The sequence below is a fragment of the Melanerpes formicivorus genome, unplaced genomic scaffold, assembly GCF_026170545.1.
Source record: "Melanerpes formicivorus ecotype bairdi unplaced genomic scaffold, bMelFor1.0.p_v2 SCAF_59, whole genome shotgun sequence".
NCBI lineage: Eukaryota > Metazoa > Chordata > Aves > Piciformes > Picidae > Melanerpes > Melanerpes formicivorus.
Genome location: NW_027142411.1, coordinates 4,355,161 through 4,383,133, shown reverse-complemented (window position 1 = coordinate 4,383,133; position 27,973 = coordinate 4,355,161). Strand labels below are relative to the sequence as shown.

At 49.7% G+C, this 27,973-nt stretch overlaps 1 protein-coding gene across 1 annotated transcript in view; it reads right to left on the bottom strand.

Moving 5' to 3' along the window:
• SLC7A10 (solute carrier family 7 member 10) overlaps positions 1–27,973 on the bottom strand; it is a 30,902-nt gene that overhangs the window by 1,922 nt on the left and 1,007 nt on the right. Inside the window, exons 2-10 of the mRNA XM_068161686.1 lie at positions 10,459–10,663; positions 8,725–8,876; positions 7,885–8,010; positions 6,799–6,952; positions 5,065–5,188; positions 4,866–4,969; positions 3,704–3,800; positions 1,003–1,152; positions 473–650 (exon numbers count right to left, since the gene is read on the bottom strand). Coding sequence (XP_068017787.1) covers positions 473–650; positions 1,003–1,152; positions 3,704–3,800; positions 4,866–4,969; positions 5,065–5,188; positions 6,799–6,952; positions 7,885–8,010; positions 8,725–8,876; positions 10,459–10,663 — 1,290 coding nt within the window. The remainder of the gene's footprint in view (positions 1–472; positions 651–1,002; positions 1,153–3,703; positions 3,801–4,865; positions 4,970–5,064; positions 5,189–6,798; positions 6,953–7,884; positions 8,011–8,724; positions 8,877–10,458; positions 10,664–27,973) is intronic.

The window sequence follows — 27,973 nt, the reverse complement described above, 5'->3', positions numbered from 1 at the left end:
GTTTTCCCTGGGGGTGAATGACAGTACCAGGCTTCATCTTAAGGCTGTGGGATAACTCAGCAGGCTGTGCAGGGCTCCTGTACAGGATGTGCTGGTGGCACAGCAGGAGGAAAGCAGGGCAAGGGGAAGGTAAAGCTCTCAGGCATTTATTTGTCCTGTAGCTTATTTAGCCTTCCTGTGCTGGAAGTTACCCTACTGAGTATGTGCTCCAGGACAGGCTGCTGTGAGCAGCTGTGAGTGAGCTCAGTGGATGGGGAGTTGCCTGGTGCCAGAAGGAGAGGCAAACAAGGCAAGAGTGGGCAAAGCAGCTGCTCCAAGGCAAGCACTTTGTGTCCAGGCACTGATTCTGACAGAGAGCAGTGGTCAGGCTGGTGCAGACAGTTCCCCAGCTGTTCCAGTGCCCATGTGCCAGAGGCCCAGTGCATCACTGCAGCCCTAGGCACAGCCAGCAGCTCGGGGAGTGCTGCCTTACCTGTTAGCCTATTTACACACTTTGGTTTATTTGTCCAGTAGATTCCAAGGAAGAACACTGGGACTCCAGTCAGGATGATAATGAGTCCAACTCCGCAGACGATCGGCTCGGAGTACAAGCTGAAGACCAGCAGAAACGCCCAGAACGCCAGGTAAGTGATGGGGACGAGGAGGTTCACCTACCAGGAGAAAGCAGAGCAGAGCACAACTGTGCAGAGCAACAGCAGTGGCTGAGCAGTGGCAGGGGCTGCGGGGCCTGCAGGCAGTGCTGCAGCTGTGGGACCCCTGAGAGGGTTGTGCCCCCTTTCACTTCCCCACTGTTGTCCTCTCTGCCCGTGCTGGCAAGTTAACAAGGAAGGGTCTGCCTGCACGTCCCGTGGTGGCACCTGGGGTGTGGTCTGGGGACTTTATCCATCACCACGGCACCACAAAATGAACTGTTCTTCCAAACGGGAGGGTGGAGAGCTTGGTATGCCTGCCCCACCCTGGCACTGCTATTGCAGCCAAGAGATTTAGCTGCAACATTATCACCTTGATGGGTCTGTAGAGTCTGGGTTTCCTCCAGCGCAGCACGATCAGGCCGATGATGGTGACGCCATAGCAGAGGTAGTTAATGAATGACACGTAGTTGATGAGTGTGTAGGTGTCCCCAACCAGCATGATGACAAGAGTGGCCAAACACTGCAAAGGGAGAAGCTTCACGTGAGTCATTACCAGAGAAGGTAGCTTAAACCCAACAGAAGCCAGCAAAAAACACATGGAAGCCTTTAAGCTCCTTTTGTTTGTGGCCCCTGCTGGGCATCTGCTGCCTGCTGTAGCTCAGTGTTATCCTCGCTCTGTGCCCTGGGTCTGGGGCTCAGTGGACATTCAAGGGTTCCTTGGGGCATGCTGAGGCCAGAGCCCAGCAGGTCTGTTTATGACACCTGGAGTTCTGGCAGAGGTGTCTCCTGCCAGGCAGGGAGGTCTGGGAGGACTGGCAGAGCTTTCTGGCTCCCCTCTCCACCCCTTTCTGCTGCATGCTTTAACAGTTATTGAAGGTGAGGGCTTCAGACAAGGGGAAGGTTTCCTGCAGCCTCACGGGCTGGGCTTAGTGCATGGCTATGTCGCAGGTGCCCTGGAGGAGCTCGGTCCTTTCCCCCCTCTAGCCAGCAGCTCGTGCTGCAGGTGACCAGCACCATTTATCTTTTGAGCATGCCTCAGGCTTGAACACTGGCAGGTAGGTGGTGGAAATTTCCAGGCCTGCACTCATTTGTGCAGAGCTCAATAAAGCCAGGAGACCTGGCTTGGGCACCACTCTCTTATCCTCAGGTCCTGCACCCCTGCCTGTCAGCACCCCAGGAGCTGAGCCCCTGCCTGTGCTGGTCCTATGAATGTTGTCTGCTGCTGGCCAGAACCTGCAGAAGGCTAAATACCCAAATGCCTCCAGAAAGCACTCAGGGTTTTGGTTGGTGTTACTCCAGGCTCTCATTTGCTTAATGTCTTCTTAATTAGCTGTTTAAGTGTCAAAGTCCTCTCGGGTGGGAGGGCTTCTGCCCTAGCATAATCAAACAACCCTTTGGTTCCTCTCTTGCTCTGTTCCAAGCCTTGCTGGCTTGGCAGGGACATTTCAACACCTTGAGCAATCTCACCACAAAATGGATTTAGACTTGGGCAGGGATTTGTGTCGGTGCCGTGGCACCCCCCTGCCCTCCCCTGCCATCACACACTGCCCCTCTCCTGCCAGCAGCAGGGTTGGCAGCCAGGTCACTGGCAGCGATGAGGCTGGTGACACTGCAGTGTCAGAGCTGCTGACAGTGTGGCTGTGATCCCCAGGAACTGCAGGCTGCTTGCTCCCCCAGCGGTGGGGCTGTGGTCCCCTGCAGGTGGCAGTGCCAGCTGCTCCCCGTGGCCTGGTTCACAGGCTGCTGAAAGGCTCAGAGAAAGCACATCTCTCGCTGGTGGTGCCCAAAAGGCCTCTGGATGTACAAAGAAGCCTCTGCCCATGCAGGAAGCCAGGTATGACTCACTGGAAGAGGAAGAGGGACCTGATGTGTGGGTGAGGCTTGCTCATGTTGAGCCAGGTGGCTGCCCTCACCAGGCTGCTTTTGTTTCTGTTTGTTTGCTGTACCCAGAGCTGCACTCAAACACCTCCAAATGCTGAACTGAGGGACAGTGTGGTCCTGTGGTTTGCATGGTGGTCCGAGGGGATGGTTTAGCAGAGTGGGGTCTGGTGTGTGGCTGGTGGCTCGGCCAGCTCGGCTCAGGCAGCCACTTGTCCCTGGGGCTGTCCGTCAGCAAAGCAGCCTCTGCAGCCAGAAAGTCCTTTCAGCTGATGGATCCTTAAGGACAAAGGAGTTCTGCTTCACGGGCACCAGCAGAGCACAGCTGCCGGCTGGAGCCTGCTGTGGGGTCAGTGCTCTCAGGCTGCTTGGGGCAGGGCAGGCTTTGGACAGTTTGCCCCAAAACTCTGCCTGGCCAACATGCAAGGTGTTTGTTATGGGGCACAGATGCCTGGATGTGTCACAAAGCCTCAGCTATGTCTGTAATCTGTCATCACATGTTCTAGCTTCACTGCTGGGAAGTCTGTGAAGCATCTTGCTTCAAACTGTACCATCTGGAAGTCCTTGAGATGGTGGAACTCTCTGCTGTGTAAAAATGGAGAGAAATCTTTGCAGGTGACCTCCTGTCTGACATATCATTCAGGGTGCTGTAATCACTGCTCCTACTTAATTTTCTGGCCCACAGAAAAGATCTGTGGTCCTCAGAGCACTGCTTGATCATCCCTCACAAGATGTATTGCTTACTGAGAGTAAGTGAATTTAGCAGCACTTGGTCCTCTCCCTGGGGCCTGCCCAAGTGGGATCAGCAGTGACCGTGGGGATTTCCGAATGCTAGTGGAAAGCAGGCAGAATTGGTCAAAAGAAGTCATCTTGTCTTAAATGAAGTGTCTGTATCAAACGCCAGTCTCTGCCTCTGCTGTGGGTAGGGCATGTGGTAATGAGCTGAAACTGCAGCTGAAGTTGGGCAAGAGGGGAAGCCTCCAGGCATCGAGGGTGCTTGGGAGCAGGAGGGAGCCCGAGGGCTTCTCCTCTCGGGGGCGCTGGAACTGCTCCGCCAGCAGCAGCACTACCGGCAGACTCACTTCTCCTCTGGGCTAAAAGGTCCTCTCCAGGGTTTCTGCCGCTGCCCTCGCTGTGATTCAGTATTGCTGAGAGCGGGCTGGAGGGCAGCCAGCAGGACGGGCAGGACTTACGCAGACCAGCAGGGCAGGGATGGGCGTGCAGCGCTTCACGTGGATCATGGCAAGCAGGCTGGGCAAGTGGCCTTCCCGGGCACCGGAGAAACACAGCCTGGCAATAAGAGCAGCAGAGCTGAGAGCACTGGCTGTACAGCAGCCCCTTCAACACCTAGCCGTGTGCCAGTGCTAACCTCAACTGCCATGGCAGGGAGCTGCAGCCTCTGGCTGCTGGGCTGTGCTGGGGAGGTCACCAGAGACTGTCTGTGTAAGTTACTCAGACCAGACCCTTCAGTAGGCCTTTTGTAGCTCATGTCATTGGTGAAAGGACGTGCTCCAAGGTGCTGTTACCTCTGAGGAGAAGGACCCAAAGCTGTCCAGCCCCTGTCTGCTGGCCAGCATTGCCTCCTTACCCAGGGTGGGATGAACACTGCAGAGTACTCGTGGTGATCAGCCACGCGTAGCTCAGGCATAGAACCCCTCAGAGATAACATTTACAGTGTCCAAGGGGTTTAGATGTTTAATGTGCCTAAAGATTGAATTTTTAAGTACAAAACCTGTTACATATGCACTCAGATTTGTTGAACCTCATTATACTCAGGAAAGGGCTGAGTTAATTGTCTCTCCCAAGGTACTTGAGCTGTTTCCTCAGCAATTTACAAATAATTTTTAAGTGAAGTTCAGGGAGGTCGATTAATATAAATGGACTTTGTAGACTACAACATAATTGACCTTCCAGATTCTGGCCCCACCAGCAGCAGAGTGCATGCAAAGCATCCTGCCTGAAAGGAGTTTTTCCAGCACAGAAATGAAAATGTCTGTAGCTGGGAAGAGTACCAGGCCCTGAAGCTGCTCTTTGAGCAAAGCACATTTTAGTTTGTAGCTTCTGGAACTGTACTGATGTACAATTACTTTGGTTCCATGCTGAAGCCCTGTGAGGCACTCTGCATCTGCAAACACTTTCCATGGCTTGTAAGGCTTATTCTGCAAGAGGCTCCCCGATTTGACATTCCATTTGCTGATTGGAAACAGAGCAGTTCACGACTAAATGTATCCAACATGCCCAGCACCAGCTCCTGCTCTACATCCAAAATGTCTAGCAAGCATTTCTTTAGTAAATGAAATTAAAACAGCCCCTCCCCAAATTAGATAATGGTCATAAAATTGTACTCCATCTAACCTGGATGAGGTAAAAAGGTATCCATTTATTCCTCCAAATGTAGATAGGGCCACTGAGACTGGCATAACCCAGGAAAAATAGCCCAGTAACTTTTCACCAAATGTCTAAAGCAACAGAAGGCAGAGAAACTGAAACACACTGCAAAGCACAGAACTGAAATCAAAGTGCAGTTTAGACATCCAGGGAATGGTTTACTTACTACTGCCACAGCATTGGAGGACAAGAGCTCTTGGGGTGACATGGCAGTGAAATATGCAATGTTGGTGAACGTATACACAAATGTCACCAGTGGGATGGATATGAATATGGCACGAGGTAGGTTCCTAATAAAAGAATGGGGAGGGTAGAGAAGAAGAAATTACAGTCATGCACAGTGAGACCACGACAACCTGGGGGCAGGCCACCCAGCTGGGTGGGTTCATGTGGAGGGGAGCAGCACTTCTGCCACTTCTTGGACCTGCTGCAGGCTGGAGGAGGCTAAAAGTGCTAAGGAATGGCACCTCTGCAGGGGGGTTCCCTGGCTCAAAAGTGCCACGTGCTCCCCTTGGGCCTGGGGTTGTGCTGAGCAGTATGCTGTGGAAACATGAAACAGGTACCAGGATAAAATGCCTTGTTTTGCTTCAGCTTCACCTGCTCTGAACAGGACCAGGGTCCTGTTGGTCACGGTGGCTGCCTTGGCCCATGCCATGCTGTAAGCCCGGCCTGCTCACAAAACACAGTGGCAGCTTACAGTGGCACAGCTGCGCTTGGCCAGCCATCCAGAGACCTCCTCAGAGGCGCACACCTGAGCTGCTCTGTGGCTGACACATGATGCATTCTTCTCTGGGGGACAGATTTGGAAAAAAGTATTTAAAAATCCTGTTTAGCCTTTGTGATTTTGGATAGATTTAGGGAAAATGGGAAGCGTTTCTGGTTATCAGATTATTCTTTAATATTCTTGTTTCCCCTCAGAGGCTGTAAAAATCATTCCTAAAAAAGGCCATTCACTCATTTTCCTCCTCATTTCTCCACTAAGGCCATCTGAGCCTTAAGTCATAAGGTTTCATTATTCAGCTTTGGCACCGTGGTGCTCCATTAAAATGTTGATGTTTTACTGGGGGAACATGTTACCACAGTTCATTCATTCCTGCCAAGACCTTTAGATGTGCCCTTTGCCACTACTCAGCGTGGAGTCATGTTCAGAGCTACTCACTAGGCTGCAGCTCGAGTCCCTTCCCACCCAGCCTGTGTCACAGCTGCAGCTCCTTCCTGGTTAACTGCTGTGTGCATTGGGTGCCAGGAATAACCAACACTCCAAGAGCTGCTCTTGGCAGTTGTCATCACTTCATCAGATCAGAAATGTTGAAACATTTCAGCTTTGCTTTACTAAACTAAGATTCACTTTCCCTCCAGCTCTCCCAGCCTGCTCATGACAAATAATTTCCAAGCCCCTTCCTGTACCCCGGACCAGCAGTTACCCGATGTCGGCCGCCCTGGCAGGCAGATGCCTGCAGCTGCACCATGCAGCAACTTTCTAATCTTCTCTTTCAGGTGTCTGTGGAAGATCCCCTTTGGGTGAAAAAGCCAAGCAACTTCCAGCATAACTCCACATGTTTCTAACAGTAGTGATTCTCCCTGTAGGTACTTGTGTGGCATCTGATGGGTGGTTCCTTTGCTGTTACAGAAGCTCTGTGTGACTGGGCAGTGCCTTAAGGATCCTGCTTTCTCGGGAGGATGCTTAGGTTCAGGTGATGCCTTGTGCAATGCATTTTTAATTTTGGTGGTCCTTTAACTTGCCTGCTTTGTGTCCTACATAAAAAAATCTCTCTCTCTCTCCTTGGGAAAGAGTGGTCCCACAGACATGGAAGGACGTTGCTGCAGCTCATTAAATGCCTGCTGGCTCCAATGTTTCAGAACTTCAACAAATGTGGATAGCATGGAAATGGATACTTGCCTGCGGGGATCAACCAGTTCTTCTGTCACATAGTTCAAGAAGTTCCAGCCGCTGAAGGCGAAGGAGCCTTGAAGAAAAGCTAAGGCTAAATGCCCCACAGATGGAGTCATCCAAAAGTTGAAGGCATTGCTTGGTGTCAGCTCTTCGTAGTTTCCTGCACAGAGAGCGCAAGCAAGAGGTTAAGCTGCCCCTGCCCCTCCTGTTGGAGGAATTGAGCTAAGCTTTTCCTTTTGATTATTTATTCCTTATTCCTTATTGGATTTGGGACTTTGTGCTCTCCTTGTCACCATGGGCTGGCACTCCACTTGCAGTGCTGTCCATGGCGGCAGCTGGGCAGTGCACAGGGACGTCCCTCACTGCCACCCGTGCCGCAGTGCCTGTGTCACCGCTCTGAGTCGTGGGACCCTCTGCCAGCATGCACTGCCCAAGGACAGCTCCCTGACAGGGTGAACTCCTGCCTGGGGTTTTCTTTCACAAAAGTTTACAAGGTATAAGCTGCCTGGAGGGCTGGAAGTGTTGTCAAGGTGGTGGGGCCATTAGCACTGAGAGAACAAGTCTCTCTGCTCTCTGTAGATGTCACACTTCATCATGCACGTGGTAAAGACTATGAGCCTCCTGTGCTCCCTGCTTTCCATTATGCTGGTGAATCAGTGAGACTTTTTTTTTTGCCTACTTGAATGTTATAAGTGACTTTTTGTAGGAAATTTGACTAATGCCCCAAATGAAGCAGGTGTCTTTATGCCCTGGGCAAAGCAGAGCTTATTTGTTTTACACCCAGAGAGCTTCAGATGTAAGGAACATACAACAGATTAAAAAAACATTTAAAAATCAGTAACTGCTCTGAACCATCCACAGCTTCCTTTCTTCTTTCTATCAAAACTGACAAGGCAGGTCAGAAAGGGACTTATTGGAGGAGGTGCAGCTGATTTCCTGCTGTGCCATCCTTTCTATGGCTGTGTGAGTGTACAGTCCTGGCTAAACCCAGCACTCCTGTGGGCTGGTTGTAAGGCGAAACAGTGCAGTGAGTGCAAAAAAGCAAGGCTAGCAACAGTACCATACCCGTGTTAGAGCTGTCTCACAGAGTACCTTTAAAGATCTGTATGAAGCCCACAGTAATGATAAGGGCCAGGGCTAAGAGCTTTCCTGCTGTGAATATATCCTGAATGCGTGTTGCCCATCGAACGCTGCAGCTGTTCACCCAGGTCAGGAGGACTGGAGAGCAAAAGACTGAGTTCAGTGAAATGAAATTATGTTTATTTAAGAACACACAGTCAAGGCACTGGAAACAGACTGATGCGCAAGCTCCCTGTGGGGAGCTCTGGTGTGGCCAAGAGGGAGGGCGAGGAGGAGAGTTGCTTGTCTTGAGGAGAATCCCAGCTGCTGGGGCATCCCCGGCAGAAAGCAGCCTCCCTCGCTTGGGTCGGGGCTCGCCCCAGCTCTGGGCTGTGCCCGAACCGCTCTCGGCGCTCAGGTCCGCAGCTCCCCGCCGGGCGCTGCGGTCCCCGCGGCTCCGCTTTGCCCTCGCAGGCTCCGTGAGCAGCGAGTGCAGAGCTGCTGCTCCGCTGCTCTTCCGGGCACGCTGCAGCCGCTGAGCGTAAGAGAAGGGCTCACATGGTAGTGAGCCATCCGTGCCAGGGGGTCACCTCCGCCGGTGGGTGAGCCGTGCCGGGCAGCCACAGCTCTGCGGGCAGCACAGAACTGCCCATCCCAACGGCTCAATGCTGCCGCTTCCCCCGAGACCTGCAGGGGTCTGGGCGCCACTGTGCCCTGCTCCAGCCCACCGTGCTGGAAAGGGACTGGATATCCTGCACCGCCCACAGCGGCTGCCTGGGGACCTCCCCGGGCCTTTGGGGCTGTGGCCCTTCGAGTAGTCCCACATAAACCCGAGGCAAGCTCTGTGTGTGTGTGTGAGAAGCAAATACTCACGTAAACACACCATGGAGAGGATCCTGGAGGCATTATAGGGGGGGATACAGTTAGGAAACACAGGCTGCAGGACGTAGTTGGAGAAGGTCAGTGCAATGACGGCCAGGCTGGTCGGGTACATGATGAGCACTGCGCTCCACAGCAGCAGAAACCTGGAAAGAGAAGAGAGGGCACAAGAAAATGCTGGGGGTAGTGCATGCTCAGCTGGGCAGTGCTTCAGGAGGGCTCCTGAGGCATCTGGACTAAGAAGCTAAAAGCATTGAGTGGGGAGAGTGACTCTGAAAACAATAATTTGGGCAAAATTGGTCCTTGGTTCTGTGTTGTAGTATGGAGTGTTACAGCTGGTACTGGGTAGAATGTGGTTTAATGGGGATGTGAATAATTCATTAGCTTTCTGACACTGAATTTGATTCATGCTGGATTGGAATACATGCAGAACTGATGGCACCAACATGCAGAATGTCAGCAGGGAGTGACAGAGTTGCACTGTCTGATGGGAAACTCATCCTTTGGCAGATGCGCTACAGCTTTATATGCTGGACTTGATGTTCTTTGCTGTAGAAGGACTAAACCAGAAAAGGAAACAGGACTTTTGGAGGAGCAGGCCTTTTCCCCCTCAGGGGAGGCACAATACAGGCTCCAAAGGGCTCCTTTCAGCTTGGAACCCCGCATTTCAGTGTCAGTGGGGAAATGGGCACTTCCCAAGTAGAAAACTGAAGGTGCTGGTGAGGGGCCCCTATCGCTTCAGGCCTTAGGTGGTGGCTCACCAAAGTGCAGCAGGGCACAATCTCAGGCTGGCTTTGCTGGAAGATAGGACTGAGCCCCACTACTTTGCACCGAAACCTGCCTGGAGGCCTCTTGCCTAGGGCAGCTCTTTGTCCTACAGGGTTTATTTTCTTGGGAGAAGAAGTGGAGTGTTTTGCAAAGCAAGAATGGGAGTGCTGCTTGGCTTCAGGTGACCACGTTGTGCTTTTCTGATAGTGCTTGTGCACTGCAAGCCAGCAGCTCACCAGCTGAGATGCTGCCACAGCTGAGCTGTGTGGCCAGGGAGAGGAGAGTGTTGCTCTGCTCTCAGGGAATTGCTGGGCAGGGACCAGTCAGCAGGCTTCTGACAGCAGTGGTGTCACCTGGTGCTTTCCAGCACTCAGTGCAGGGTGAGCTGAGGAACGACCAAAGACAGGTCCAGCTGTACTTCACTTCTCACACCTTTTGTTTTCTCCCCTAGAAAGCATAATTATTTTGGTTTTATGAAGCTGATGGTGTCTGGCCTCCCTGACAGTGATATTCCTGGGACAGCCTTTGTGCCCCCTGTGCATTTACAGTGTTTGCTGAACTGAACAGCTGCAGTAAGCAGTGCAGCACCGCCAGCAGCTCTGGTTTATGGCAAGCAGCTCCAGCCCGGCCTCCCTGGTGCATGAAGCTCCTCAGTGCAGGGCACCGATCACTCACGGCTGGCAGCAAGAACATCACTTGGACATAGCATCATTTACAGCATTGCTCCTTCCTGTCACGGGCTTGGTGAGTCAGAGGGGGAGGTGACAGCATCAGTGTCCTTCCCTTGGAAGGCAGCAGCAGCTGACTAGGGGCCATTGGGTGTTGTCGGTGGGAACAGAAAGAAGGGTTTTGCAGAAGCCTTTTATTGATCACCCTTCTCTGTTTCTTAGGTGTCTTTTCCACACAAAATAGTTCATGTCAATAGGTTTCCAAATGACTTTGTAGAGAGAGGGCACTTACCCTGCTAACCCGCCAAAAATCTCCATGACGTAGGAGTAGTCCCCTCCGGATTTGGGGATGGTGACTCCCAGCTCAGCATAACAGAGCGAGCCGAGGGCGGCCACCCCGCCGCCCAGCACCCAGATAATGAGGGCCAGTCCCACCGAGCCGGTGTGCTCCAGGACCCCTTTGGGTGAAATAAAGATCCCAGAGCCAATGATGTTACCTGGAAAGGACAGAGGGCTTGCAGTGAGGTAAAAGAACATGAGAAAGACACTTTATTAAAACCCCAGGCAAATGACCCCACACTCCACACCCCAGCAAACAAGAACAACCTCCAGACCCTCTCTTCTAGATGCTGCACTGTACCTGACCATGCCCTGGGGAGAGCGTTGCCGTTTGTAGGCTATCAGGGACAGAGGGCACATATTCAGCTCTCTGAAGGGCAGCAAGCCCTGGCTGAGCAGCTGAGGTTGCAGCCAGCAGTTTGTGGCACGGGCTCAGCTTGCACAACTGCCTGCTGCCACCTGCCACGCCCCAGAATTTGGTCTGAAGGAATTAGAAGCATCTTTGCAATGAAGATTTTAATCTCCTCCTGAGAGGTATCTAAACAAGATGAGACCCACCTTCAGTGGGTTTGGAAGGTCAAAACATCCTTCTCTGGAGCATTATCTGTAATGTAGGAGCAAAGTGTGCACTTGCCCCCAGGGCAGGCTTAAAAATGTGCTTGAAAAAGTCATCTCAAAATTAATAGTTAATTAATGTTTTACATGTGCAGTATCTGTACTGATAGTCATCACCCATAGATTTTAAAAGGCTGTGGTGGGGTGGCTGGATTCTCACTCAGTGTGGACTTTGTCCTGCTGATTTTGTTTAATTAGCCTGTGAGCCAGGGTGGTGCTGGGTGTGGCAGGGGAATGATGGTACCAGAGATGCTCTTCGTTTGCACGGGGCAAGGAGGAACCACTTTGCAAGAGGTACGGCATGGCTGCTCGGGGGTTTGAGGGAGAGGTTTTTGTCAGGCTTGGGACTTTTTGAGCAATGTCTAAGCAGCACTTTGCCCAAAAGGCTGTGAGGACCCTGCTGTCGTAGGGCTCTGCTGAAGGCTTTCTGTTTTTAGGAGCTGGCATAAATTGCTGGTTTCTAAAGCTGACTCTGTAAGCATTTCCTATCAGTGTAGTCACAATAAAACATTGGCTACTGGTGACTGAGGAGGAGCTGTTACCTACACCAGCTTCCCTGGAGTTTGTGTGTCATCAAAGCTCTCTTCCCCTCTGCTTTACACATGCTCTGCAAATGCACCCAGCTGTGCCAGATTGAAATAGGAAGGTGTAAGAACAGTGGCAGCAGGGAGTTTTGCAAGGGAAAGGGAACAGCCAGCCCTGCCTGCTTGTCCTCTTCCATCCTTCCCCTCCAGAGCCCGTGGCCAGGTTGAGCTCAGTGGTTCCCAATCCTGAGACTGTAAAATATGATGAGGTATGGAATGTCATTCTGGAAAGGAGTTGAAAAAGATAAGGTAAGTCTGCAAATGCACAGTGTTTGTAGGGGATAGATTTTACATGTGCATGGGCTGCTGCTTTTAATGGCCATGATGCACAGATAAGGATAAGCCAGAAGTCAATGGCTTAAGTGGTGATGGAGGAGATTGAGGTTAAGGCTCAGGAAGATCTTGTCAGTGTTGAGATCTTTAGCCCTGGAGGGAGTCCCCAGCAAAGACCAAGGCATCCTGTGACCTGCTGGTATGGCTGGGGTGGAGAGCCACCACACCAGCAGCACTTGCTATGCTTCAACAAAACAAAACAACAGCTGAGGAATGTGGATATTATCAAAACTAAATCATTCCAGAATGGGAATCCCATTAAATGTGTCCATCCCTTAGCTGAACTAGCACAGGGAGCCCTCGGCACTACTGCAGCGTTAATCGTGGCAGCTTGCACTGGAGGAATGGGTTTTGATGTGGGTGAGCTGTACAGTACTATTCATAGCACTAATAGATTTGTCCTGGGTCTTCCCTACTGGGAATGTGGCTAGAGGAGAGTGTTGAAATATTCCAAGGAGATAGATGAGAAGTTAATCTACTGCTAAAGCATGCATGATGCTTGATAAAATTGATGGGGCTTTTTGGTCATAGTTTCTCCTGCTGGCTGAAGTATTGCAAGGTATTTGAAACAAACAAACTTCTCTGGAAGGATGCTCATACCCTGCTTGAGAACTGCAAAAGGAAACACCTGCCCTAGGAGCGGAGGGAACTGTCATGGCAGTCTGTGGTACTGCTGCAGCTGTTACCAGCTATGCATTTGGAAGAAGGCCTTAAGCTGTAGAAGATCTTTCCATGCGATCCTACCTGCAGCTTCTTCTCACAGATCTATGTTCCTGAAATACTGCAGTCTGGGGAGGTGCCAGTGGCATCCTGGGGAGCGTGCTGAGCTTTGGACATACCTATATCTCTGAACCACAACAGATTTTAACTGGTTCAACACTCCTTCGGAGCAGCTCCAGAACTGGACAGACAGGAGTGGCCCAAAGACAGGATAACCCATCTGTGCGTCCCCTTGTTCCCCTCGGGCCTTCTCCTCCTGCTCAGAGCTCTTTCACCTTAGCTGTTTGTTGCTACTGTAATGTGGCAGTGAGCTGGATGTGGAGCAAGTTCAGTCTCTCCTGCCAGCCACACTCTGCCTCCACTGACCTAGTGGAAGTGGGTCCCACAACAGGCTTTTGACTGAACAGAATGCCTGAACTCCTCTGTCCTTTCCAATCTCCAGTGCTTTGCTGAGTTATGTTTGGGATCTTTTGTGTTTGTAATGTTGAGACTAAGACATGGCCCTGGAGTGGGTTTCCCAGGCCAGTTGCTCACATGTGCAGTATGCAGCTTTGCTCCTAGGTCAGTGCTTAGTGTAGACTGAAGCCATTCAGGAGCTGTGGTACCCTCTTACAAATCAGGGCTTGAGGCTTTCCTCACAAACCCAGAGTCTGCAGCTTACCTCTGGCTTTAGACCTAGCAGTGTGCATTTGTGGTCAGGCACTGATACTGTTCACTGTAGCCATGGGAGATGGAACTCATCTTTTAAACAAAAGCTGAGTTCTCATTAAAACACTTCAAGAACTGCACTTTGAAGGCAACCAGTAAATAAGATCATGCTTGTGAGAACATAAAGGGGTCTGGTAATACTTTGCATACTCACTTAGCATGCAAAGTGCTTAGGGCATCTTTTATCTACCTGCAGCACACAATCCACATGGACTGTAAAACAGAATGGATTTTGCAGCCTGTTGAAAATATTTAGCAGTTCTTCAGGAATGGCCTTTCTGACTGTATTTAGAGGCCATACTTCTGATAAAAGGAAGCAATTTCCTGTGTGGTTGGCAAAGAAAAATATCACTAAAGCCTGTGTGTTTGTTTAAAGATCCAATGTGTGTCTGAAATTCCAAATGGCTCTGTAATGTGGATGGTGTCTAAGCAGCTCCTTGCCCTCCTGAATGAAATATTAACAACAAATTCCCTGCTTTTTCCTTTTTGGCCTCAGGCAGGTGAATCCCTTTGTGACCAGTGCAGTGAAGGTCTTCAGCAGGTGACATTCCTGAAAACCCATGCACGGTTCATGAGTATAAATCGTGCCAGAGCCCTGCTGCTTCCTGTCTGCTGTCCTTGGTACTCCAAAGCTTGTGGTAGGTCCCATGGTGCTCAGTGGCATGCTGCAGGTGATGCCCTGGGGCGATGCCCTGTTCCCAGGCAGGCTCTGGCAGGGCAAAGCCTGTGCTGGCCGGGTGTCCTGCTTGCTCCAGCATCACTGCAGAGCTGTGGCCTGTGTTTGTTGAACCATGGCAGGAATTAGGAAGCCAGCAGGATGATATCCCCAGCTGTATGCTGGGTGTTTGGTTGCCGCAGCTGTAACCCTTGCTCTGAGTGGGTGTCTGGGGATCGTGGCAAGGAAGGATGAGGCCAGTGTCCTTTGAGAGCCAGTGAGGGGAACAGAAGCCACTGCTTGTTGGTATTTTATCAAGATGTAGAAAATGAGATTCTGATTTTTAAATGAAACATTTGAGACCAACCTGGTTTCAGCTGCAGCTTTCTCTTGATGTACTGGCATACTGGGAGACATTGTACTGCTGTATTGCCAGGCGTTGGAGCAGGCTGCCCGGGGAGGTGAGGGAGTCACCATGCCTGGAGGTGTTCAAGGAATGTGTGACCATGGCACCTGGTCAGACATGGTTTAGTGGCCATGGTGAGGTTGGGATGATGGTTGGACTTTATCTTAGAGGGCCTCTTCCAACTGAAACAATTATCTGATACTATGATTTTATACTGTATCCTCAACAGCTTATAGAGGCAACATTTCACTGACAACTGGGAATAGAATAACAATTAATTGTCAACCAATTAATTAATTAAAAGTCTCTCAGGGTTCCTATGTCTAAGCAGATGTCATTTAGGCCCACAGGATGACAGTGTCATTGCTTAAACTAGCTCTCTGATAAGCTCATGCTGAAGTTTGCTTCCTTCCTAGGAGTTAATAAATGAATACATCTTATCAGAGTATGAGATACTGTAAAGATTTAAGATTAGTGTTTAACAACAACAATAACAACACAACAGTTTAGTCAAAAGGAATTGTGCTTTTCAAATTGTCTAATCCAAATTAAGCATGATGTGGACTATGTCACTAATGGTGATGGTGTAACTCATTGTGGGTATTTATCGATACATTTATTTAGCAGAAAACCGTCCTTGGCTGGGCTCTGTCCTGGCCCAAGCACTGGCAGTGCCTGCAGCATGAGAGCTGCCATGCCCCAGAGCAGTGGTACTTAGCAGGGTGGAGGGGCACGAGGTGCTGCTCAGCGTTTGCCCTGCCCCTCTCCAGCTCATTAACACAAGTGTAGCGTTTAATGCAAGAGATTGTAAGTCATTGTCCCCCAGCCTTTAGAATATAAAGAAAATAAAGGAAGTTGTGAATCAACAAAGCACTCGGGTCTAAAAAGGACTGGGCTGCAGGGACTTTGCTGAATGAAAAGCAGCACCTACTCTAAGTGCAGTTTTCCTAGCCTCCAGCCAAGCAGGAATTCAGGCTCTGGGGCAGTACTTTAGGTATTTCATGTAATAGCCTTGAATTTCTTTGCTTTTAAATAGTATTCTGAAAACTCTTAATGCAGAATGGATGAAGAATAAAAGAATCTATAGAGCTTGGCGTTAAAATAATAGCCATTTAACTTTACACACGAGCAAACCCTAAAACTGCCGTGGCAGTGGAGTATGAATGATGGGAAAAGAAAAAGGGCTATAAAAATAACACTGATAATCTCTACAAGGGTTGGCATTTAACAAAAGTAAATGGTCTTAAAATCTGACTTCAGTTCAAATATTTATGTTAAAACCCCTAGCAAGAAAGAACATGACCAGTCATTATAAACTGCAATTCCAGCATTCCAGGTGGATTTCACTGGGCTAAGAATTTATAATCTGATTATCATAGACCCAGCTCTAAAGACTGAAAAAATCAGGCTACTTAAAATACTGACAAATGTATTTTCTTTAACTAGCCACAGATTTAGCATGACATTATTTGCTGTTTGAGCACTAAAATACAGGTGCAGTCCATGAGGATTTGAAGAACCAAGTTTTTCTAACCCTGCAGGTGTGGCAGAGCAGAAAACAGTCAAATAGCTATTCCGGGTAGAAGCTCACCAATAACCGACTGCTGGGGTCTGGCAGAGGCTGGCATGGGCTGTTTCCATCCTGCTGTTAGGGTTTGCCGTTGAGTAAGGTACTGTGGGCATTTTCCAACCCTTTTCCTATGTATATATTAAAATAGCTGTGCGATGACCGGAGCTGCGGGACCCGCAGAAGGATGCTTACCGCGGGGCCCTTTACCGACTCGAGGTCCGGGCTCGGTGAACCGCAGAACCTCTCCGCGAAGGAACGCAGCCGGGCGGTACGCCCCGTCCGTGCCTCCCCGCGGTGCCTTCGGCTAGTGCCTGTCCCCGATTCCGGGCCGGGTCGAGCTGGGGCGGCAGGAGCGGCCGGGGCAGTGCCCCCAGCTGGGGAGCAGCGCGCATGGAAAGCGGCGTGGTCTGCCCGGCGGGGCCGCGGGGAGCGGTGTCGCGGCCGGCGCCTCTGGTTTGCCACTCCCGCCAGCGTCAGTCCGCAGCCTGCCCGCACGGCACGGGCGGCCCCTGCCCGGGAGCAGAAGCCCCGCTCTCGGCCGGAGCAGCCTTGACCGACCCGGTGGGCAGCGCTGGGGAGCGGGCAGCCCTGGCAGTGTCGGCTGCAGGGGGCCATTCGGGGGGTGCGGGGCAGCCCTGTGGCAATTCTATCAGAAAGTCGCAATCCAAGCAAATTTGTGACCTCGGCCTTCCCGAGACCTTTAATACGCCTGGGGTCGTTTGAAAAGTTCCTTAAAACGTGAGCCGCAGGTCTGGCTCTGGCTGGAGGTGCACAAAGGGTGCAATGGCACGGGTGGGTTTGAAAGCCCTTCCCTGGCCGCGGAGAGCAGCCCCCAGCTGCATGCAGCACCCGCGGAGCCTGCACAGGGGCCGCAGAGGCTTGGTGCTGAGCCGGAGCCTGCTGCTTACCATGCAAGGTTGCATGTGCTCAGACTGCTGAAGCTCAGCCTCTACCAACGTGCTCAGTAGGTTTAAAACTTCCACCTTTCCGAAAAGGGAAGCTCTTTATCTTCTATTGCTAAAATTGTTGATAATTTGTCAATTGCTCTTCTTCTACAGAAGGTTAACCCAGAGAAACTTAATCATGAAAGCCTCTGTTTTGGTACTGCGATCACCACAAAATAATTTGCCACTTGAATAGCACTCAAAGGAGGTGGCACTGGCAGGTTCTGACTGTACCTGTAAGAGGAGCACATCTGCACTACAGAGGCCTCACTGCAAAATTTGAGGTGGGACATTCTCAATACAGTACTCGAGCAAAATGCAAATGCTCCCTTAACCAAAACCAGCACCAGAAACTCTGATGTGCTGGCTCGCAGGCATCATGCAAGAGCTCTCCCAAGTGTGCAGCTGGGCACACACTGGGTGTGACTGATTAACTCACAGATCTCTCTGTTCAAAGCTGCAGAGCCCAGTGGAGCACCTGGAAGCAGACATGGCTGTCCCCATCCCAGCAGAGCACCTGGAGGGAGACATGGCTGCCTCCAGGATTCAGGACTGGTCCCCACCTCCGCAATGCCTCCCTGTACTGGAGACCAAACACGTGGATGATGTATGCAGAGGAAAGATCTGCACTAAGGTAGACAAGTGGTGAGGGGATGCTGCTGCCCATGCCTCTCTGGAGCATGTGAAATGATGAAGTCAGACGTCTGCAAGTGCACGGCTTGGTTCTATTTGTCTGAGTGGCACTGCTGCAGTGTGTGTGCATCAGAGCAGAAGGTAGAGCCTGTGTGACAGCATTCTTCTTGTTGCTCCAAATTGAAAACTCCTTTTGTCCTGCTAATCCTTTCACTGGCTGCAGGCTCTGTCTGCTCTTTTCAGGCACAGAGTCTACTGCTTTATTTCCTGCTCCTCTGTTCTGACTCTGGTACTTGGTCTGATTTCTCTACTTCCTTAACTTCTGACTTGTTCTTTCTCCTCTTCTCCTGCCAGTGTTAGGATGTGTGGGCTGCATTTCATTACCATGGAGAGCAAACCTCAGCCACCAGGCCCCTTCTCTATATGCTGCAAAGAATACCACAGATAAGAAAGAATTACTGGGAAAAGCCTTCTTGAAGGGACTAGGAGGCACTTTCCTTGGTGTCTTCTCAGAGGAGGAATGCTGAGCAAGCTCCTGCACACTGACAGCAGCACATGTGGTAGTAAGGCTGCATGTCCAAGTGGGGATTGCTACCAGCCCCCTTTATTGAGCTTCATGCTGCACCCTCCCCTTTCCTTCCTTTCTTCTTCCCTGACACCAGGCACCTTGCTTAGGGTTTATGGCAGGGTAGCGCTGCCAGCTGAAGTTATGAGGGTCCCAACAGAGCTGAGGAGCAGTTCTTTTTGGTGGGTCCCACTGCATTGCCACTGACAATAGCATGGGTCTGTAGGAAACATGGGCTCAAACCGTTCCCTGGACTGCAGGGCTTCAACATGTGAAGGAGCTACTGAGACCCTTGAAGCTCAGCTCTCCTGTGGTGTTAGAGAAGGCTTCAGTCCTTCCACTAATTTCCAAAGCGAAACTAAATGCCAAACCTACCTTGGTGCTATAAGAGAGATGCAGATAAAACCCCTCTAATGCTCCTGAAAGCCCTGGGCTGCCCTGGTTAGAAAGTGCAGCACTACACACTGCTCATAAATGGTGCAGCTTTATGCAGTACCAGCCCCTGGTACCAGCCTGACATCTGTTTTCTGTGCCCTCTGCACCTCAGTATCCTGAGTTGGAATTTTACCTGGAAACAGCAGAAAGGTCTCATTAGCACACCCCACACCCCCCCCCCCCCAGGCAGAAGTGAGCAGTTTCCATGCAGAATTCCTGCCCTGCCTGCACACTGGAAGTGGTGGGGGTCTTCTCTAGGACACTGTGTGACTCTTATTACCAGACAAATTCTGACTTTAAGGAAAGCAACTGAGAGTGAAGTTGGTTCCTTGGCTGAGAAATCCTGCCCGTGACAGCTGTGCCTGATGGCTCTCACACCGCCTTCTGCACCTGCAGGCATTTTCACTACTCAGCAAAAAGAAAAGCAACCACAAAATGCTGTTCTGAAGCTCCCCACCCTAGCTTTAGTGACAGCCAAAGAGTTAAGCTGTGTTGGGGAATGCCTTGGGTCAGACAAGGACAGTGTGACAGATAACAGTTTCCTGGCAGCTCAGGCTCCTCAGCCCTGCTCATGGCAATGGCAGGGGCCCTTGCACCATCCTTGAAGCACAGTTTCATGGAAAATGCTGGGGGGCAGTGTATGTGGTGGGTGTGGGTGATATATTTTTTCTTGGTCATTGTGACTGAGCACAGCAAACAGATTACTTGAGTAGCCCAGAAAGCTTATCAGCAACTGCTGCCCAGTGGGAAAGCCTCTTCCTGTCCATTCCTGAAAACTTTCAGTCCTTGTGGGAGTGTCACCATTTGCCTCATTAGAAAGATGCATTAGAATTGCAGTATGCACAGCATGCTAATACAGGTTCACAGGGGTATCTGGTTTTGTTAGAGAACTCGAGGCTCTAGTGGAAAAAAAACCACCTGGAAGCTACCACTGTCCCCCTGACCTCCAACCTGCTCCCCAGCTGCTGTGGCACCTCCCTGATTACCTTGCACAGCATCGCTCTGCAGCTTCTTGTTCTTCCTTGAGAATTACAAACTCTGTTTGCATGCACTGGGGCCCTTTCAGTGCTCAGCTGTGGCTACCACCACCCACATGTGAGCCAGCTTTGCCCCAGGGTTGTGCAGCAGCATAGGGACATGCAGGGACTCACAGGACAGAATTACAGGAGTGGGTCTGGAGGGAAGACACTTTCAACTGATTTGCTCAACTCTAAGTAAGGCAAAACTTAATTTTCACTCTCACCCCTGCTTTTCTCTCAAATTCTTGAGTTTTATGCCTCCTGCTGGGACCTCACCAAGATGAGCCCTGCCAAAGTGTACTCAAATTCAGGCCAATTGTTCAATTTTTTGACTGTGCTTATGTGGATTCTGCAGAACTGTGACAATATTATAACCTGGGATCCATATAGAAGAGCATCTCTAAACCAGACACCAGCTGATCCTTAAGCCTTGAAGGAATTTAAGCATGTTAAACTTTAAGGTAAAGCTCAGCCTTCAATGGTGCCCTGAGCAGTGAAGGAGTCAAATGCTGACAGCACCTTCCTGAATGGGAATTCCAGGCAATAGCTTTAAATGACAGCAGTATGACCAGAGAGTAACAGCCATCCCAAGACACCAACTGTTGTGCTAGAGCTCAGGTTACACCAATGGGAAGAAAGATGGATCAGGAGTCTCCTGTGAGCTCTGCTGCCGCTGCCTGGTACCTTACACAAGCCTTGTTTTGACGGCAGACACAAACAAGGCAGGAACTCTTCAGCAAAGTCTGCTGCTTTCACAGGTTTCACAGCTCTGTGATGGGAAATCATTCAGGCTCTCAAGCTTACATCCTCCTGTTGTAAAGCTGTGTTACAAATCCCAGCCTAGCTGGGTTTACCTCTCAGCATCTCCAGCTACATGGCTCTGTTTCCATTGTGGTGAAGAACAGAGAGATGTGCTTATGGTCAGAGCAGTGAGGTGGAATTACAAGCAGAAAGGTGTTTACTTTTCTTGAGGTGTGTGCAAGTATTGCACAACCACATCTGAGCTAAAGCTTGCACCTAATTTTATGTGCACTTTAACTCAACCCAAGTTTGAACAAGATTTACAAATCCTTATCAGCTCAGCACACCTCTGCAAACACCGCTGGCAATGCTGGATTGCTGTCCTCCAACTCTTTAGAAATTGGTGCTGACTTGTGCAGTGACTCTAGAACCTTTCCTTTGCTTTCAAAGCATACATTTAGATAATTTTACCAACAACAACTAGAAGCTTAGTCATTCCCAACAGAAATGGCAGCCTGCCTTGAAACTCTTAAGTATCTGACCTGGGAGTTGAGAGAAGAGGCCAGCTCTGTTGCACCAGGATCTCAAGAACTACCAACATTACTCCAGAATTTTCTGCTGTGGTTGTGAATTCTGTGTTAGCAAGTATCACAACTCTCCCTTGAAAGGAAGTCTCTTCAGAATGAGCAGACTCGGTGTTGCTCACTGGTGTCTTTATAGATCAGGGATTTTAACCTGTATAAAAAATTCAGCCAAAAGGAGTCCCTCCTTGCCCCTGGATGGAAACATTTGCTTACACAACGTCTGGAGCACACAGCAGCATGGAGCAGCTGAATTAGCTAACCTGCCCAACACAGGTTCATGCAGACCAGAGCTGCCTGCCATGGCCACGCATGGGGCCTTCGTGATGCGATGCTCCCTGCTCCGCTCCTGCCACCGATCAGGGAGGCTTGATTGGTCTTGTCACTAACACCAACAGACTTCTGTGATTCACTTCACTGTGATCCTGTGAAGTGTTTTTTTTTCCTAAATGTCACTTGCTCATCTTGGCCTTTGCATGCTGCTTTTCCCATCTCTGAAACTAAGAGGACAAGCCCTGCCCACTGCTAAGGGAGCTGGACTGCCTGAGAAGCTTCTGTGCCCTGCCCATGTTTGGTGAAGTGTTCTTGTTACCAGATTTGTACTAACAGAGACTGGCCCCTATCATTTTGTTTACTGAGAACGCAGCACACTTGTCCTGCAGGGCTGCAGGGTCTGTTCAGATGCAGCTTCTGCCAGTCCCACCATTCCGCAGGCAATAATGGACCAAGCTGCCTTAATGGAACTTAGGGCCTGATCCTATGAGGCAGTGAAGTCCTCTGCTCTTGCCGACCGAGTAGGATTTGAGAAACTTGGGACCAGTTAAGAAAAGGGACTTTAATCTGCTGCTGGGAGGCTGATGGCGCAGAGTGCAGCTCCTCCTTCTGCATGCACTCCTGGTGCCTACAGGATTTGGGTACCTTTTGTAAGTCTGCTTAAACCTTGCTGCGTTGCTGGGCAACTGGCTGTGCCCACAGCCAGCAGACCTGCAGACATTCTGTCCTACTGCTCTCTGGCACAGTTTACTATAAGAAATGGCTTTACTGCAAGAGGATCTACTAGCAGTAGTACAAAAAAAGCAGTTTGTCAGCTTTTTTTTAATTACATCTGCTGTAATTTTGTCACACAAGCAGAAATCCCTTCCGAGCTGAAGGTTAGGCATGTGGGGGCACCTCCCAGCATCAAATACCTCTTACTTATTCTTTAAAATATTGATTCAGCTATTTTTTAATTTACTTGACTCTAAGTACAGTGTTTGGAAGCTTAAGGAGTTTGGATACTTTCTGCACTCTTGAGCTACTGAATGCCATTACTCATTTCAAGGCACTGGTGAAAAGGGCTCCTTATTTATGTTTCCAAAGCATGTGGCTATTCAGGTTTTCAGGCTGCAATCAAGAGTATCAGAAACAATGAAACCTTGGTGTTCATGGAGTCCTAGAATGCCAACTCTGTCCCTTTACATGGACATCAGAAGCGTCTGCGTTGTTTCAAATCGGTGGTAAAACAATGCTTGACACCCCAGGTACCACAGAATTGAGTCTGCTGTCCAAAGAGGACAAAATCCGAGCAGCAGTGGTTATGTGATCTGGATCTCATGCAGCACTAGCACCATGTCTGTGAGTTGCCCAGTGGCAGAGGTGGCTCAGAGGGCTTGTGGCATCTATTGGCAAAGATCACATGGTGATTTTTAGTTCTCTGACCTGGTGTATTCAACAGAATGAGATTCTTCCTTAATTTGATACTGCCTGGCTTTTGTGACTCTTAAGTAAGGTTCTCCTATTGTTCAAACCTAATTTTGGTTTGAACAATACTTATGCTAAGGCATTTGGCCTGATCTAGGTTATGTGGCTTCACAGACAGAATTTCTCTGTTCCTGAAGATGGGGACAATTTGTAGAAAACCACTCCTCTAATCTGGCTTTTCAGCCCTGACTTGCAGAGGCCAGTGCCAGAAGAACATGTCAGGAGAATGAAGGCTGCCTAAAGAGACTTTGTGGAGCCTGGCATGTGAAGAAATGTGTTCACCTTTAGATATGGCTCTCCTCTGCGTGAGAACAGGGCTGGCCTATTCTCTGAGCTTTCTCATTATACAGAGAGCATTTAAGAAGGAATTAGGATGCTAAGATGCTCAGTCCATGCTGGACTGCTGGCTCCCTGCTCATTGCTGTGGAACATCTGCTAAAGGACTCTCTGGGAGACTTCTGGGTGTTTCAGGACCAGCAGTAAAAACCAGCACTGTTAGGATGTTTTTTATCTGGGGCACTTTGGTCCTGACAAATGCCTTCTCATTTTATCATGCTGTATCAAAATGACAAAAAGTGTGGCAGCTAGTAGAAACTCCCCAAGCAGCCCAACAAAAAGCAGGGGCTTGAAAGGAAAAGTTTGGCACACAAGAAGCTCCAAACACAAAAAAGCTAAACCTCTACCAAACCATTTCTGCTTGCTGTGAGCCTGCCAAAGCAGAGCAGACTTTCACAGCAGAAAAGGCTACATTATGCTAGAAGGAAATGAGCTGCAAGGCACAGGAAAAGGGAACACGAGTGGAGATTTATGGCACTGCTGAAAGCAGGCACTGTACTGCCAGGCCAGGAGTGAAACACCACCAAAGGATGCTACCATTGTGCTTTCAGCTATCAAGGAAGAAGGAGAGGTTTGGCTAAGAGGGTGTCTAAACTCCTAACACCCACTGCAGGTGGCCCAGCTTCAGTCTTCTGAGTCACTGCTGTGTCCCAAGAAGAATTTTCTACTTTATAAGAAGGTGAGGAGGAAAAAAAAACAAGAAGCAAAATGCATGCAAACTAAACCCACCCAAACAAAACCCATCTGTGAATTGTGTGACAAACACTGCAAGTTCTGCTCAAGCGTCACTGACTTTATAAAGTACAAGGTGGTTGTTTTTGCCAAAGATCTTCACGAGGTCCTGCTGCTCTTCCTGAAGATCACAAGGGAAGGAGCTGTTCATGTTCCTGGTGACATTTTACGTTAGGTGTTTTTGGTTTGGTTTTTGCTCTCTGTGTTGTATGTGAGGGACTCCATGTGCTGAATTCTCCTGGACACAGACTGCAGCAGAAAAGCACATCTGTGGACAGACAAAACCCTTTCTATGGCCAGAAAGACTCAATTAAGAAAACCAGAGATTTAATGCTTTTTTTCCTGCCTTCCTTGCCTTCCTGCCTTCCTTGCCTTCCTGCCTTCCTTGCCTTCCTGCCTTTCCTTTCTCTCTGTCTGTGTGTCCTGCCAGGAATTTCCAACTAGAGCTCCTTTTGGCCTGCCTCTGTGCATTCAGTCTCAGAGGTAAGCCACTAACCAAGAAGCTGCAGGATCTCCCTAGATTTTTACCAAGCTTAATTTGAATTTGGCCATGGGTTTCACTTGCAAGTGAAGCTGCAGCTTGTTTTCAGCTCCCTCAACTCAGGGGAGAGGCTCTCTTGATGATTCTGAGGGGTAACTGCAGGCTGGCACAGCCTTGAAGCCAGAACAGCCCTGAACCCTATCACACCGTAACTGTAACCTGCACAGTATACTCTGGGTGGGCATCCATGGGCTTTCTCCTTTCGGGGGTCGGACCTTTGTCAGTGGTGTGCACCTCTTTTCCATCCTGGGTATGATACCCAACTACTGACGCACCTCAGCTTTGATGGAGGGAAGGATCCTGGACATGGCATTTTCTGTAGTTTTGAACCTTAGCCTAAGTTTCTGGATTGAACAGGAAAAAAAATGCACCAGCTCCTCGAAAGTGTCTTTGTGGCTTCTCAGAAGTAAGGATGCTGTGCCAGTTAGCTTGAGCAAAATCAGACTGCTGCTTGCCTTGAGCCATAACTGGCATTTCTAAGAGGACAAGATGCTGAATTACATTTCTCTACAGTCCAGAGCGAGCTCCTGAACTGTTGCCCTAAAGAAGACTAGTGGTGGCTGTGTAACTGCTTGGTGTGTTCTGTCAGCATGTGCCACGTGGAACTAAGTACTCAAAATACCAGTTGGCAAGGTGTGACAGCTAAGGAAGCCTCCTTCTTAGAAACACTTCCTTGGAGAGAGCCACTGAAGCAATCTGTATTACTCTCACAAGTCAGTGAACAAAAGTGTGTCCTGAGCCCTCAGCAAGCTACAGAAGTGAAAACTGCTGAGAGAGGGAGAAGAGCCTTGCTGCAACACCACTGCTTGCTGTACCCCTGGGGCTGGAGCAGAGGAGTCAGCAGGAGACACCAGGGGGTGGTTTTATTCTGTCTTTCTCATCCATGTTTCTTTCTGCTGCAGACCTGTAACTTGGGTACTACTGCAACAAGGTCCGTTGGGCTCAAACAGGAACAACCTCCCAATGATTTCATATGTCACTTGATAAGGAGATGGCTCTGATGGGTGCCAGCTGATTCAGTGACTGATAACCAGTCCCTTAAGCAGTGGTGGCAGAGAGGATGCATCGAGAAGTTGGCATTAATGCCTCTCCATTCCCACTTCAGTTCTTGTGTCTGAAGATGAGTATGGAGGCTGTTCCCAGGTCAATGTGTTCTCCTTCCCCAGCATTAAGCGAGCAGGAGATGTGGGCAGTAATCTGCAGAGCGTGCTGGGACAGCCCTGATGTGAGGAAGCATCTCCACTGTGAGGAGCCTTCTCAAGCTGAGTGCATCCTGCTAGGCTGGCTGGCTGACACCAGCTGTGGGAGAGAGGCAGTGTGTGCTGGTTTCTGGCTGCTGTGGACAGTCCAAGGCCAGAAAGCTACTTCAGAAGCAGAAATCACTGAACACCCTGCTCACTGGCCACCTGAACACAGTTTTGATGGTGTCACTGGATTTGAACTGGGAAGAAATTTACAAGGGATCTTCTGTGTGAGTAGAATAAGTACTACAAGCATTTTCTAAGCCGTGCCAAGTCTGCTGACACAGATAACTTGACTGCCTGTGCTCAGGAAAATAAGGAGATGTATGTAGTGTTAGCTGTCATTCTCCTGTACCTCAGTTTGTAGTCTTCTAGCAGGTCTTATGAAGCCCATAAAACCCCTGATGGGTACAACAGACTGACCAGAGGGCAAGCACAGCCCTAGGGCTGCTTCCAGGCAGGTTTACAAGAGGCACAATGTTGTAAGAGATGTTTGACTGTTTGGTATTAAGCTACTTGATCTGTACTGAACAGCCAAACATTTCCTGTTCAATGTCTGACACAGGCAGTGTGTGTTCATGCCCCCTGTCAGAATGGTGCTGTGCCACTCAGACCAAAGAATCTGGCTGGCAGCAGAGGTTAATCAGGCTGCTGCTTCTAATTCTTGTGCTTTTCTAAAGAACTCTGGAATGTGGCAGCAACTACACAGAGCCAAGCCATGGAGCTTCTTGCATCGTTTTGCATCTGCAACTGCAGGGCTCTGGTTGAAGGCACTGAGTAAGAGTTTGTGCGCATAGCTCAGTGGCCTGTGCTCACACACGTGCAATAACCTTAATTACACAGCTCTGCAAGTGAGACACAAAGCCAGCTGTGCAGGAGGTGCATCCAATGACTGTTTAATTAAACACAGCACAGAATTCCGTGTCTGCTGAACAAATACTAATCTGGGTCTCAAGCAATTATATAGCATCTGTAAGTTATTGTCTTGTAGCTAATACAGCACATACGTTACTCCTTTTAAAGCTGTATCAGTTCATCTGAGTATTGGCAAGCTTAATTTGCAGTGTAATTGAATTTATTACAAGATTAGGAATGGCTGGAGCCTGTGAGAGATTTGTTTTCACTGTACATAACCATGTCTGAGCCAGAGTTGTTTGGGTACTGCTGCAGCAAGGCTCAGGCACTTTCCAAAACCCGTGGCAGAGATGAATTGCCAGAAAGATTTGTTACAGCTACTAAACACTGTGCTCAGTTTCACAGTCATCAAGAATCAGTCTCTTTTTAGCATTAAAATAAAAAGGGCTTGTATTTAGTACCTGCATTTATAAGAGGATACTCCAAAGAGGGGTCTTCTGCCTCAACATGAAACAATCTTTGCAATTAGGCTTGTCTGTGCATAAATTTACACTAGATAAACAAGGGAATCCTGAAGGGCAGTCTTCTGTGTTGTGAGAAAGCTGGGCTGCTGGGAGAAACCAGGAGGGCATCCTGAGGGTGGCTATTGCATTCCTGGGCCTGCAAGCTGGTCTGGTGTAACTTAGGGTCCTGGTTACATGCTGTCCTGGTCTCTGCTGTGACATCCACAGAGCTGTGCTTACTCCCTTCCTGTGCATCCCTGCATTCCTGAAGGCTCTGGAATAGGTGACCTAACCTCACACACCTGCACACAAACAAATCAACCCCCAAAGCAGGATCCTGGTGTTGTTTTTCCAACTGCTGTTATCAAACTGTAGGTGAATTTGCAGCAGAACTATCAGGCTCCCCTTGGTGCTGCAGACAGCTTTCTCCCATCCATGAACTGCTCAGCAGCACTTGACTTTTCCCCAAATGGCAATCTTTCCCCCCACTCAGATGTCTTGATTCTGTTTCACAGAATTTATTTCCTACAAGACTTATGTAGATGCATTTTGCTTGCAACATGTTGCAAATGAGTCAGGTTGATGAAAGGTTGGCTAGGAAGGGATCTGGGACAACAGGGCAGCAGTCCCGAGACACGATTATCAAACACCAGGACTAACAAATTACTTAGATGCCACAAATTTTCCCTGTGGCCAGCAGCAACATAGGCAATACCTGACCCTAGCTATGCCTTGCTTACAGCCCTGTGCCCCACTCTCACACCAGGTCAGCTGGTGTGAGATTCAGAGCCTAGATTTCCACCCCCCACCCCCCCTTACATGTGCCAAGGAGTAGGATCACAGTAGGGTCGTGCAATAACCTGCAGGAAGTGTGCAGTAAAGTCCTCTTCCTCAAGCTTAGGGACATCACGCATGCCAACACAAAAGGGTGTCCCAACCAATTCTGCTACCACACAGTGGATCCCTGTGGATGTGGCAGCTCTCGTCGTGCCCACTGCCACCTCCCCAGGC